This window comes from Cordyceps javanica, chromosome 7 (genome assembly GCF_051103115.1).
Source record: "Cordyceps javanica chromosome 7, complete sequence".
In the NCBI taxonomy this organism is placed as follows: Eukaryota; Fungi; Ascomycota; class Sordariomycetes; order Hypocreales; family Cordycipitaceae; genus Cordyceps; species Cordyceps javanica.
The window spans coordinates 2011045-2025703 of record NC_139301.1 but is presented as its reverse complement, the minus strand read 5'-3'; the positions used below and the strand labels follow the sequence as shown (position 1 = coordinate 2025703).

Genomic DNA, 14659 nt, shown 5'->3' with positions numbered 1-14659 from the left:
GGGCAAACACCAGAGAAGAGAGGGCGAGAAAAGTCGAGGAGGAGGAGGACGGGGAGGGGAGGAAAAGAAATAGGAAAAATTGGAACACGATTCTCGGGCAACAAAAAGGAGGCGGCACGAGTTGGATGCACTAAAAGTCATTACTTATTTCCAGGTACCAGTCGGGAGAGTGCCCAAGCATCCAAGGTGTGCGACGGGAGGGGAGGGGACCCTGGGCGGCGGGCTTCGGGCCTGTGGATGGCAGCCATTGACTGGTGAGCGCCTACTGGTACTGACTCCTGAGTACGGAGTACTGGCACCGAGTAAATGGACATGGGGAACTTGTCCCGGTTGACGCTCTCCTTAGCTTCGGCACCTGCTTCCACTGGCTGACTGGTTCGACAAGTTCAATGCCAAATGGTCCAAAAGGTGAGTGGCTCCCAATCGCTGCTTGAGGATAAGCTCCGAGCTGCAACGGCACATGTGCTGACGAGCAATGCTAAGTAGCTAGCAGCTACTAAGGTACGGATACTGGTAGGGAACTCGTGTCGATGTCAAGCTCCAGTTTAGCATGGGCATCCGGCTCAAGGCGTGGACGTGCGCAACTGAAAGCACACTCGGTACGGATACAGATTACTACCAGTACGGAAGGATGCCTTTTCTCTTTCTCTCTCTCTCCGTGCCAGCCGACGGCTCGTATCCTTCCTTCTTTCTTGACGGCTTCCTGGCTCCCGTCTCCTTTTCGGCGCAAACCGGCCTCAACCAACCCGTCCGTACCAGTGCACAGCATTGGACGAGACTCGTTTCGACGCGTGGGCACTATGACCACCCAATCATCCAAGCAGACGAGTATGTAACCATCCCATGCTTCCAGCGCGCGCGCCGAGAGATTTCCACGGGGCTCTGGTGGGCTTCTGCAACCCTCACCCACGTTGCTCCCCGGGTCTCCTTGCCACCCGACCACGCTTGCCAGGCATCCAGGTACCTGACAGGCTGACAGCGACGACGGACAATTGTGACAGGCACAGGCTGCCGCTAAAATCCACTCGACAGCCACTGATTTTAGCCCCGCTACCAGTATGGTTGCCCTGGGCGGCCCCTGGACGGTAGATCTTCATGGGCACGGCTTGCATCGCCTCACTCATATACCAGTAGCGAGGCACGGCTAATTCCAAAATCTATATGCGATGCGCATTGTTCCGCCGCATACTGGTAAGTATACCAAGCACCTCGGATTCGGAATGTCATCTCTCGCGACCATGTACCGCTCCAAGTCTTGGGTCAAATTGTGCACTTGAAACCCCCTATGCCCGGCCCGCAAGCCTCTATTCTTGACTCAATTGACCCTCTCCCAAGACCAATGGCATGATTACTTGGTACTCAGTAGGTCCTCCTTTTTCAGGACTCTTGTCCAACACGAAAGCTGGCGCGTACTAATAAGTACAGTTCTCGTACCCCCCCTAACCCCCCAGGTTTCGCTACCAGGCTGCCCAAGCTCGACGCTAACGAATAACCCTCAACTTTCAAGGGCCAGTGCGCCCACACCCTCGTGGGTGCCAACTTGGCAGAGGACAAAGGGAATAATGAGATACTGCAGCAACCAGTGACAGGCGCGCCCGCCGACTGCCCAGCGTGCAGACGTAGAGACGCCCGCTTCGCATCAACGATGGGCAGCTGTTGAAGGACGTTGCCTCTGGGCCTGCTCCACCGCTTGGCTGCGCATAACCATGAAGAGATGAACAAGGGGCTACCATCTTGCGACGCGAACAACTAATCAGACCAAGAAAAGGCCCTCTCATAATTTAGGTTGCGTCGTGGCTCCACTACCTGTGCATTCATCTGGACTCGCGGTGACAAATGGCCATGATGAGAATATGAGTGGCTTGCAAGCCTCCTTTATCACAACAGTATGCAGGTACGCGCTGATACGGGGCGATGAGCCAGCTATCTGCTTTCTGGTTGATCGACGTTCTGACTGCGCATGCATACGCTAATGCCAAGTGCGAAACTGTAATTCCTCGTTCGCCCATCTTTGCGTGCTTGATCACTAACTAGTGCGCACGCATGACGGTTGCCTCGCTGAAGCGCGACGTTCTAGTACCGACTTATTACCAGTACTGAGTACTTGTACTGGTAGTACGCAGATTACCATGTGCGCCGGCTCCATTCGTTCCTGCAGTACCTGGTAGCCTTGCGGCTGCAAGCCCGACGGGGAGGGTTCGGAGGGCTTGTCTGGTCCCCTGGGATCATCGATTTCTCAGAGCTTCGCGGGTCTTCCCGCCAGCTGCAAGACGGCGATGGCGCAAGGGAGAAAAGAGCGTGCGCATGCGTCCGAGTTTCTCGCCGTGCCGGGGAAGTTACAAGGAGCCGGGGATCATGCACCGGTAATCCTCGAGGGGGATCTTCTTTTGGGAATCTCGTCTCTCTTTCTTTCGCGAGTCCTCTCTCTTTTCTATCAGTATCCTCTTTTCCCCCCTTTGCCCAGATGAACAAGGGTCCCCTGTCTCCCGTTGTTTTGGGATTGACAGGGTTGCATATGAGAGAGACATTTCAACGCTCTGGGGCGGCGGTGGCGTAAGGGGGGGCGGTTCACATGCATGCTGCGGCCATTGATGCGGTGCGGCTATGAGCGTGGAGGAAATACTTTTCTATTCGCGAAAAAGAAGGAAGCAAAAAAGACTTTTTTAATGTAGGTGAAACCAAAAAATGCCCATCTGCTGTTCGCTCAGCCCAGCGTACAGGGGGGTCAACACACCATGTCGTCGATTTCCGTAATATCCGCAGTCAATTCGCATACTCAGTACCCAGTACTATCAGTAGTGTAGCCGTCTTGGCCAACGTTAGAGTCCAGTAATTTTTTGCTTTTTTTGGTGTCTCTACAAAGCACATTCTACTCTTCTTCTTCTGGGCCGCCCAAAATAATAAATGAATCCATCGATCTGGGCAGTGCAGTGTCTCGGCCAGGCCAGGCTGACTAGCTGGCTTTTCTTCCACGTGCCACGCCAGGTTGTGCCGCTTGCGGATCGTCAGTCACCTCTAGATGAAAAAAATACTTACTGTTGCTCTTCGTTGGCCATGAAAGCAGCCCCCGACCAGCCCCCCCTCCTTATTCGAAAAGCCGTGGTCGAACATTACAGACCATGAACAAAAGGGCACGACTCAATTCTTCTGAACACGGATCAAGTCGTTGTTGTTTTTGTTGTTGTTCACCGGATGCATAAGCGCCCGTACTCCCGAGACCAGCCAGCCCAGCTGTCGTAGCACCGCGTAACACATGGCGCTTGCGCCGGGCAGCTTTCTTGGGTTGCAGAACAACTCTTCTTTCAGCTCCCTTTTTTTTTTCAGTAACTTCCGGGTGCATAACTGGCCGGGAAATGAAATTCAAGCCGTGTATACGTAACCTGGTCAGTTCGAGTTTCACACCACAAATCTGCTCTCGTCGTGCCTGGTGTGTAGAACATTTATGGGCGAGAACAGTTTTGTCTTCCCGCGAATCCCTCTTGTTAGCCAGAGCGCGACTCGAAACTAACTGGCTAAGCTGAGCCAGTGCCCAAACTGCCATGGGCCTGCCTAGTTGGGCCATCCGAAAGAAAGCGGCAAGAAAGAGCCTGACTGGGAGGGAATTTTCTGGCCTCATGTCTAGTTGTTCATCGTTCGGTTTCGACCTGGCGACGCTTGTGTGCCCTGATGCAGAGGCCATCCATCAAGTATAGATTATAGTTCTGGCTCGCAGAGGTATGAATGATGATCGCTCTTCGGCTGCCTGCCGCGCGCGCCCTGGCAAGGTGGTGGTCACGGACATGCGCGAGCTCAGACGCTTTCCGCGAATTATGTCGTTTTTTGTTTGCCGCATCCACCACCTCTGCCAGGCTGTGCTTTGGATGCTGGTAGCACAGATGATGGATGGGCGGGCAACGTTCGGCATCGTTGCGGCCGCACCGGGGGGGGGGAAGAGGCTTTGCACGTTCATCGGGTAGCTGTAGATGTATGCGTTTATCTGCAACAATTATGTGATATAGGAGTGTGTATACGCTAAAAGTCCCCTCTGTACCTGTACAAAACAAACGAAGCCGAGATTGTCTAGTCTAGTACATGTATAAATGCTCCGAAACTCCATGTATATATAACCAAGTACACGTTTTTCTCTTCAGCCCTGTACCAAGTTCGAAAAAAAAAATCTAGTCCACCTTGATGAAAAATAATAAGCAAGCTCGTTGAGAATGATGCATGTCAGGTAGAAGAATGTGGCTCTTAGCCGCTAAAGACGTCGTTTTGCAGCTCAATGCCCATGTCCTGGGCCATGTCCTTCATGCGGCGCTCCATGACGTCCTCCATGCCGCCGCCCAGGCCGAGCCACTGCCGGACCTTGAACACGTAAAAGGCCACGTCCGACGCCGTCATGACGGCCTTGAACAGCACGTGGCGCCAGGCGTTGCGCGCGCGCGCGCGCCACCCGAGGCTCGGGTCCTGGAAGAGGCTGCGGCTCGCCCAGGTCCCCATGATCTTGATGCGGTTCACCGGCGATCCCATGTACTGGTTGTTGGCCTGCACGATGCGCATGTTGCGCCCGATGAAGAGGAGCTCCTTGGGCCACTTGTCCTCGTCGGCGAGCATGTCCCGCAGCCCCTGCTTCATCCGCTGCTCCATCGCGTGGTGCCGCTCCGCCGACGTCCGCGTGTCCCCGTCCTGGATGAGGAACGCCTCGCGCGTCGACTGGCTGCCGCCCTCGTACGGCCGCATCAGCGTCGCGCTCGCGAAGAAGTCGGCGCCCTTGATGCCCCACTCCGACGTCACCCGCTCAATCGTCGCGTTGTCAAACGTCATCAGAGCCTTCCAGAACTCGGCGTACTGGTTGCGAAAGGTCGGCGACATGTACACGTACAGCCCGTGGTCGATGAGCACCACCTCGGCCCGCCCGCTCGGCAGCCGCCGGACAAAAACGTTGCCCGGGTGCGGGTCGCAGTGCACCACGCCCCATCGGAAGATTTGCGCCGCAAACAGGTCCGTCACGGTGCTCATGACCTCTTTGGTCGACAAGCCCAGACCGCCCTGGCCGCGGCGGCCCTTCCACTCCTGCCGCTCCGGCTTGAGCTTGTCCTGGTAGGGCTGCGTCCGCAGCTCGCGGCGGATCGCGTCCATGTCGATGTCGGGCAGCGGCACGCGCGCACCGGGCGTGCCCTTGCCGCGACCGCCCAGCCAGCGGCCTGTGAGCGTCTTCTTGTCCCACAGCTGGACGCCTTCGATCCACTCGGCCGTCATGACGCGGCGCGAAGTAAGCTCCGGGTATGTGATGGGCACGTAGACCCGGCCTCGCATGCTCTTTTCGTTATTGATCAGGTCACGCATCGTATCCGAGTTCTTGGCTTCGTTGACAAAATCGGTTTCGAGCTCGAGGCGTTCGGCCACGTACGGGACAAAGCTGTAAAAGGGAATGTCGAACCATTTCGAGTAGATCCAGGCAACGCTCCTAGTCGACTGTTAGCATGCCTTCCATTGTAACCACTGCCACGAGAGAAGACGAACTTGAACGCCCACAGATCCCACGAAATCTGCTTAGCAATGTCCCGCTTCTGCACCTTGATCGCCACCTCTCGTCCATCCGGCAGCCTTGCCCAGTGTACCTGCGCGACACTCGCACTGGCCCGAGCCTTCTTCTCCATGACGCCATACCCGGGTTTCCCCGTGAAGCTGACACCAAAGACCTCCTCGACGCTCTTGCCAAAGTCGGCGCGGATCACAGCCTCGACATCCCGCCAGTCGTCCTGCGGCGCATCGTCAAACATGCGGGCAAACATCTTCTGGAAAGCCGGTGGCAGCATGGCACTCTGCATGGCAACCGCCTGGCCCATCTTGAGATACAGGCCGCCGTTCTCGCGCAGCAGCGTAGCCATGCGCTCCGCGCTACGGTGGTGCAGATCCGCCACGGAGCCGCCAAACCAGGGGTCTGCGCGAAAGTTGATGTTGTAGTCGAGCGCTACGAGCAGTGTGGTGCCAAACGTGCGCGCCGTGCGCGTGAACCCTGCCGCGTACACCTGGTTGTCGATGACGTAGATGCCGCCCAGCACCGCCGCCGTCCACAAGAACCGCCGCGTCCACTTGCGGCCGCGCTGGTACTGCTTTGCGGCTTGCGGTCGGCCAAGCTCCTGCGGCGACGGGGGGCGCATCGGCTGAAAGGGGTCGCCAGTCTGGACGCCGCGTCGTGAGAGCCATTGTCCGTGGTGGACGCGAGTGGTCATGCTCGAAACAGGGAGACGAAGCACACGACAGCGGATGCCGCGGGCCATTTGGCCCAGTATCCGGCTTTGCAACATTCTACCGCTTTGTTTGTGATGGTAGATGTGTGTTGGTGTTGATTACGGTGCGGGCATGAGGGACAAAGGGCTTTTAGCAAGAATGGCGGACTCGGGCTACATAAATTCTGGTCAAGGTTTGCTGGTCGGAGGAAGCCTCATTGATCAGTAGTCGCCGGATTTTTGCGGATAATCGGGGCTGTCCAAAGGCCGAGCCCGAACTCGGCCGGCTTGAGAAAATAAGAGCTAGAGTTAAAGACTTTAAGAACAAACCACAGGATGTGAAATACAATGATGCTTTTTTTTTACCGGACCTCGAGAGGGCAGTACAGTTTGTCCATGGTTGTATGACGACATGGAAATGTGTACAATTCTGCTCCCGGGTAGCTGATGCCTAGCGGAGATAGTTCTGTATTGCGTGTCTCGCTGTCCGCGTATCCGTTTTCTACTTTGTAGCTGCTAAAGAAGTACGTCTATTTAGGTGGAGCTTATATGAAATCTAGAGGTACCACGCTAGCACGCTAATCATGTGCTGCTGTGCACCTAGAGATATGGTGCTGTGCACGTAGCAGTACTCACCGTTTTTAGCAGCCAGCACTCAGTACTTCATTAGGTCCTGCAATAATCATCTTGACAGCGTCGCCTGACTTGGCTCTGCGAAAGGCGTGCTCCGCCTCAGCGAAAGGAACCACGGCAGTGATCAGTCTCCCAACAGCTACGCTGCCGTTCGCTATCAGTTCGACCGCCAGCTTGAAGTCACCAGGCCCATAACGGAAACTCCCTCGAGCCGTGACTTCTTTCTGACACATTGCCATGATTGGGAATGTGATATCGGACTTGCCCATTCCTCCTTGTACAAATGTCCCTCCGACTTTGACAACATGAAGACTGGCCTGAATCGAAGGCTCCGCGCCACTCGCATCTATCACCGCATCTGCGCCACGACCCAGACCACATCGTTCTAGCAACGATTTGGCATTCTGCTCCGCCGAGGCTTTCTGTGACAGGTACGTGTGTGTGGCTCCCATGGATCTAGCAAGATCTAGCCTTGCCTCAATAATATCCACACTCACGACCTTGGAAGCACCAAAAGCTCTTGCCACCGCTACACATAAAATGCCAACAGGACCAGCCCCCATGACTACCACGCTTGCCCCAGGGGATATTCTAGCCTGCTTGACGATGTGGACAGCAACAGCAAGAGGCTCGACGAGAGCGCCCCATTGGAGAGGGACGTGCTCAGGAAGTTTGTAACAGAAATCAGCTGGCGCTGCCCAGAATCCTGTAAGTGTCCCATGATGGGGTGGAGTTGCCGCGAAAACGATTTCCGAACAAAGATTGTATCTACCAGCTGAGCACTCTTCGCAATGCCGGCACGGATAACCCGGCTCCAGGGCAACCCGGTCACCTGGCAACAGAGACGTAACGGCGTTTCCAACTTGGACGACAGTTCCGGCCGACTCATGGCCCAGCACCATGGGGTCCTTGACGACAAAGTGGCCAATCGCGCCATGGTCCCAGTAGTGCACATCAGAGCCGCAGATACCGGTATAGTTTATGGCTACCAGCACATCATGTGGTGCAGACAGCTTCGGTACCGGGCGTTCGACATAGGACACACTGTGCGGCTCATTTAGAACAAATGACAGGTTCTATGTAACGCCTTGGTTAATCTTGATCCATTTATTGCTCTAACAAGTTGGGCAACTCACGCTTGTCCCAGGCGTTACTCTATACTTCTCCGAATGAGCAACTTCGTTTGCATCGCATCCATAATCGTGCTTCGGCAAATCCGAAGTTACATTCTCGCATGTCTGCTTCGCGCTTCCAATCGACAATTCTTGAGTATTTTTCGCCTTTTCTGCTCGAAGCTGTGTAGGATTGACTAGTGCCATGATAGTTGCTGCTAGATAACATGAACCGAAGGACTATGATCAGCTTTCTTGTAATGGGGAAAGAGGCGTAGCTTAGATGACCTCTTAAAAATGATGCAAAAGAAGATCAAAAGAGAGGCCAACGTCTTCTGTCGGTCAAATCTGGCTCCGCGGCGGATCGCTGTTCTTAATGTACACGGTGATTAAGTATACGGATACGGATGCTAGTAGTCTGATGGACAGCTCGCCAAAGAGTTCTACGTTAGGCTTAGTTCGCGTGCATTTGGTAGGACCTGGTTGTTTCCCCACATCGAGCCCCTCAGGCATTTCTCTTCCGGCGGATGGAAAGCCCCCCCCTCCGGCGGGATCAAGTGTCTGATGTGTTTCTATTTTCTATCTACCCTCCGGGTAGTACATAAACTATGGTTCCGACGGTTCAGTCGATTCGAAGAAGTCCGAAACACCAAACTCGGCCAGCCTCATCGATGGAGTCAGCACGTACACGTGCCGAGCAAGGTCCGTTTTTAAGGCCGACCCGGCGGCTTCCCACCAGAGTGAGCAATGCGTGCCGACGATGTCGCCGCAACAAAAGTCGTGTAGGTTTGATGCTCCGTCCTCGCTTGGTCTTGGCTTTAAGGCCAAACTATCGCTGACAAGAGATCTGTAGTGCGATTCATATCGGCCATGTTCTCTTTGCCTTCGTGCCGATGTGCAATGTGAGCCTGCATCCTTGGAGTTGACCGAACGGAATGCAGCTGGTCGAGGGACGAGACGCAGGCCAGTCACACATGTGTGAGTTTCTGACGTCTTGCTCTCTAAATCCAGACATTTACACGCGTTGGCTTTAGATCGCCTCGGGTAAGCGACAGCGGATCAAGGTCCAAAGTGACAGCTCCGACCTCGCACGTCGTTGACTCTTCTCAAAGTCCGCCTTCAAGGATTGAGGAAGCTGTACAGCAATTGCAAAGCGATTCAATACGACTGTCAGAGTCCTGCAGCTCACAGGCATGCGTGGACCGTAACGAAACAGACTCGGCCATGAGCATTGCGAGAAAGGTAAATCCACCATGTCACTTCACCTCAACCATGTAGAACTACCTTTTAACGTTTTATAAGATGAGTAAGCTCGGAAGTCAGCACGGTATCGAGAGTTTTGCAACATTCGCTATACCCGATGGCAGCAATCATATACAAAGCGCCCCTATTAATCCTGCTGTGCGCTTGCCCATCACGGCAATCTTGGGTAGTCGGTTTCCTGAGCAAAAGCTTATTTACGAACTTGTTGAGGACTATTTTGAAAAGGTTCATTGGTTCTCTCTTGTGGTATATGAGCCAACCTTTCGGGCACGACTCGCCACGGTTGAGGACGGAAACGCATACCCATCTGACTTATCATTTCTTACTCTTCTATCCATGGTTTTATGCATGGCGGCCAAGTATCGGGAAAATCGCGAGTCTCGCGATAAAGATGAGGACTGGAGCACCTGGAGCCTCGATTTGCTGGGCATTGTAGAATCTCGGCTGATCAGCCTCTTGGATGAGACCTCACTAACCGCAGCCCAAACATGCATTTTGCTGGGCTCACACTACGTTTACCACGGTCGACCCAACTTGTCGTTTTCCCTGCTAGGCGCAACAATAAAAATAGCCCATGCGCTGGGGATACATCGTGATCTACCACTTCACAGTCACAAGGAAGCTGAAGAGCGCAAAAGAGTATGGTGGACGATTTACACTTGGGACAGGTATGTACTTGGAATGATCAAACAGTGGCTACTTTTGTTACGTTACCAACAATGTATGAGGTTTGCATCCATTTCCTATGGAAGGCCGCTCAGCATAAACGATGAAGATTATAATATCGAATATCCCCAAGATTTCGCCGAGTCGCCGTACTTTCCGCCGCCCTCCAGCGGACAGCAGTTGTCAGGCATATTGTACTCCCGATACCAGACTGAGCTAAGCCATCTCTATCGCATTGCATCGCCTGCCTTGAAGATAATTTTTGGGTCTATTTCTACGCACAAACTCAAACAACGTTATGAATCTGATTATGCCGCACGCGTAAGCCATGTCACGACGCAGCTACACAATTGGAGGAAAGGATTGCCACCGCACCTGAACCTTGACTTAACTAGGGACTATGAGCCCAGAAATGGCGATCCGAGAACGAGGGCGCACCTACTTCAGGCACTTTCATTACAGCTGACATTTGATAATTTATTAATCGTTTTGTATCGACCCTTCTTGGCAAAGCAGGTCGATCACCTGTCGGTCGGGTCCTCCAATGCATTTAGTACTTCACCCGAGGTGACGCCCTCTTCCACAGAATTACCGAGCCCTCCATCGATCAACAATAAGCAAAGTCCGACTCTCACCGACTACATGGCTGAGGGGGATGAGTCCGTTGCCAGCGATGCAGAGTACTGGTTGAGCGCAGCAGTGAGGACGGCAAAGATCGCCGAGCTTCCGGGACTGGCCCAGCTCGCCAAAGACAGCCATCTCGTCGCCTTTATGGCGATAAATTTGTTTCATGCAGCGACTGTGCTCATTCTTTTAGCACTTTCTGACCCGCTGTCAGACCGGGCGCAGAAACTGAAAAGGACCATCACTCGGATCCTGCGCCTGCAACAACTTCTTGGTAGGGAATCGACTCTTTCACGCCAATCGGGAGTTGTTCTTCAGAACCTGATCTCGCTGCTCCTCAAACGAGAGGGGGACGCCATGATGGGCGGGAGCTTGCCTGCCCATGGTATTTGCGACAATGCACAGAATGCAGCTGATAGAGCTCAGTCACACGGTCCTTCTGGAGCCCTCAGTGATCCATTGCCCCAGATGCAGGGTACCGGAGTGGTTCCTCAAAATGAGACAGACGCACAGATGTGGCCAAATTTAGCCGTAGCCCATCAATTGAACGAGAGTCTCACATCCGTTCAGCGAGGTAAGTGCGCCCTTGTTTAGAGCAATACTTGTTATTACTCACGCCTTCGGCCAGTGCTCCCTACGTCCTCCGTGCCAGCACACGCTTTCAGAACAGACAGGTCTTCTTTCGACGAGGGAGGACCCATGTGCAATCCCGCCCATAAAAACCGACAAGAAGGGAGCGTTGTCGATAGCGCGGGCGCAAGTGTCGACGGTGGATCGAATGGACTCTTTTGGCTCTGGGATTTCAATTGGGATACCGGATTCATGCAGCCGTAGTCAAACCGCTTCATATCAGTCATACTGAACGTCACCATGGTCTTAGGTCACCATCGAGAGCCGAACGAGTGCCGAATGGCCAGAGCAACGGTTTGGGGCACATACAGGGGATCTATCCCACAAGAGGGGTTATTTAGTATGCGTTTTTTTTTACGTCTGTGGAGGCATCCCATGTGGGTGTCCCCACGAGCTCTCTTTGCCTACAGCTAGGCTCTTTCAACACTCTCAACAACGAATAATTTTTCTGTGACATGTTCTAGGGCCGCTCCTCCAATTCGCCCATATACGATCGGCAAGATGTGGGACAGTCCAAGGTTGACGGCTTAGCGGTTCCGGCGGATGTATAAGTGGTATGTTAGTTACCTACCTGTTTTGGCATGGTAGCTCGCTAGCTGCCGCCGGAACCGAATCCAATAAAACGTTTTCCGCCGGTTGTCAGTTCCGCCGAGTCATGCTTGGCGAGCCCATCAGGCGGAAAAGGGTTGAACTTGGAGGTCACGGTCACCCCGGATATCCCCAGATACCCCAAGGTTAACATTATGCAAAATCGGCTCCACTTGCTTGAGGGAGGTGGGATGGCTGGCTTTATTTAAATAACATTCGAGCACCAGCAGTAGTCCTCGTCAGCTCAAACTCGTCAATTACACAGCAAGAGACTCACAATGCACGGATCAAGCTCTCACAAGGAGCGACAGGACTTGCCTACGACTGTAGATGATCATGTTTCCACAGAGAACGTCCAAGATGGAAGCCATATCGAATCAACGCAAGGCCAAAGCTGGCTCGAGAAAGCACTGAAGCCGACCAAAATATCTACTCGATACCCAATCAAGGGTAGACCATTACTTTTCGCCACGTGTGCATTTGGTAGTCTCGGCGACGCGCTATTCGGTTACAACTCTGGCATCATGTCCGGCTTGCTGGTGAATCCCGTTTTCGTTTCGAGATTCTATCAAAATTATGGCGGTGCAGATGGCACGACCAATCAGGTCAATCCCACTATAACTGGCATTTCAGTGTCATGCTTACAACTCTCAGCGGCTCTCGGGGCCCTCATATCCGGACCCCTGGGAGACATGATGGGTAGAAAGAAGTGCGTCCGCCTCGGCGCCTTCATCTACTTCTTCAGCGCCTTCATCCAGATGTTCGCCCCGGACTTTGGCACGTTTGTCGCGGGACGAACGATTCAAGGCCTTGGTGTCGGGTTCCTCTCAATGACAGTTCCCATTATTCAGACTGAAATCGCCGCGCCACATCGTCGTGGTCTCATGGTTGGCATCGAGTACACCTTTCTTATTGGCGGTTATATGCTCTCGTGCTGGGTCAACTTTGGATTCAACTACTTGCTTCCCAGCAATCTATCGTGGCAGGGACCTTTCATCATCCAGATCATTTTGTCGTTTATTCTTCTTTCCATGTCTTTTTTTCTCCCCGAAACTCCAAGATGGTTGGCGAAGCAGGGCTTTATGAAAGAAAGTCTCCAGACCGTGGCAGATCTGCACAGCAACGGTGACGTCGACGCCCCGCATGTTCAGAGCGTGTTCATGGAGATCCAAGAGGCAGTACGGTATGAGCGGACCTTGGGGTCGTCAAGCTGGAAGGTGGGACATGATATTCCAATGATTCTATTATCAAATAGTATACTAATAACAAAATCTGCAGGAAATGTTTACAAGATATCGTAAGCGTACGATTGTTGGTATCACAGTGCAAATGTTTGCACAATTGAACGGGATCAATATCATCTCTTTTTACCTTCCTAGTACCCTCTCTGCCGCCGGTTTCGATGATCGAAAGTCGCTGCTCTACACAGCCGGCAATGCAATTCCCTACACCGCAGCAACCATCACAACGTGGTATCTTGCTGACAAATGGGGTCGACGGCCACTGCTCATTTTGGGAGGTCTAGCTATGGCGGTCTTGTTGGGGATTGTGTGCGCATTTACGCAGGCTCATCTCCCAATCAAGACCAGATCCAATGGACAGTATGCCTTTGTTATGCTCTACAATATTGTCTACGGCTTCACGTGGGGCCCGATGCCATGGTATATCGTAATCTTGCGCTCACAGTATCCCGTTGCTCTGTTGACTAACCATTTGTCTAGGTTGCTCCCTGCTGAGATTTTTCCACTGCGAGGGCGAAGCAAAGGCATGGCTCTCGCGACCACGAGCAACTGGATCTTCAACTTCATCATCGGTATGGTGTCGCCAGATGCTTTTGCAGGCATTCACGGCTATTTTTACTTGATTATCGCGGGGTTCTGTCTCGTCTCTGCTTTGCTAGCATGGACGTATTATGTTGAGACAGCCGGCCATAACCTAGAAGAAATTGCTATTGCATTCGGTGACAAGGCTTTCGTTGGCTCTGATGAAGAGGTGATTGAGAATACGACCTTTAATAAGAAGATCAATGAGGAGAGGACAAAGGTTTAGAGTATGGAGGAACGTTCTTCTGGTATTAATAGGATTGATATTAATTATATTAGATCTACTTCCTATGGTTTTCGAAGGCTATCATCTTCAACGGGACCTGGTATATCCCGTTAACGCACAAGCGATAGCAATTCTAAAATCACAGACCATTGCTTACTATATATATATCCGTATAAGTGCTTATGGCCTTTATTTAATAAAACAAGAATTCCTCCAGTCTATGTGCTCTCTGCAGCAGCCTGTGATCTCCTGTCAACATTTCCAACAGCCCCACTAAGTGAAAGAAAATTCACGCACGCAGCCACACTACTTGTTGAAAGGGAAGTCACAGGTTACCGTATAGAGCATATGGGTCAGAGGGAAAATCTTGTATTATTTAAGGGAGATGGAAGGAGATCTACTGGGGATGTATAGTAGGCTACGGAGGAACGTTTTTCCGGTGTCAATCGCACCTGTCAACAGTACTAACCAGTTGCCAGTGTGGAGGGTGCGTGGTAAGAGTAGAGTAGGTACTTGATACTGTAGTTGTGATGGAGATGTGTGTGATGATGATGTATTGTGGAAGAGTAGGTGCCCACTAAAGGGTGCCTATATGTGGGTGCCTGCCTGACAGTAGTGGGACGCGTCGATCGTAGCCGTTGGCGTGTCTTCATCATTGCACGACTAGGGCGCCTGGGAAGAATACTAATCATCCCGACAACTAGCTGGGCATCAATGACATGGTGTGGTCAATTTTTGGGATAATCTTTTTTCTCTCAAATTATTTGTGCGAATCTATGAAACAACTACATCAGGCAAGACAAAGGAAAGAAGCCATTTTCTTCTGCACAACACAATCACCGATCAAGTCAACGTTTACATCCCCTCGAGCGACGCCTATAA

At 52.7% G+C, this 14659-nt stretch overlaps 3 protein-coding genes across 3 annotated transcripts; 1 reads left to right on the top strand and 2 right to left on the bottom strand.

The window, feature by feature from the left end:
- Positions 1–4230: 4230 nt before the first annotated feature.
- Positions 4231–6215, bottom strand: V2A60_010104 (ABC1 family-domain-containing protein; the record flags this gene model as incomplete). The annotated part of the gene is made up of 2 exons (XM_083261365.1): positions 4231–5446; positions 5503–6215. The coding sequence occupies 2 exons, from the start codon at positions 6213–6215 to the stop codon at positions 4231–4233; spliced, it is 1929 nt and encodes a 642-aa protein (XP_083117491.1).
- Positions 6216–6853: 638 nt separating this feature from the next.
- V2A60_010103 (NAD(P)-dependent alcohol dehydrogenase) lies at positions 6854–8164 on the bottom strand (the record flags this gene model as incomplete). The annotated part of the gene is made up of 2 exons (XM_083261364.1): positions 6854–7921; positions 7982–8164. 2 exons carry the CDS (start codon positions 8162–8164, stop codon positions 6854–6856), a joined length of 1251 nt encoding a protein of 416 aa, XP_083117490.1.
- A 3842-nt stretch (positions 8165–12006) lies between these two features.
- Positions 12007–13777, top strand: V2A60_010102 (sugar porter family MFS transporter; the record flags this gene model as incomplete). The annotated part of the gene is made up of 3 exons (XM_083261363.1): positions 12007–12945; positions 13007–13389; positions 13450–13777. 3 exons carry the CDS (start codon positions 12007–12009, stop codon positions 13775–13777), a joined length of 1650 nt encoding a protein of 549 aa, XP_083117489.1.
- Positions 13778–14659: the final 882 nt, after the last annotated feature.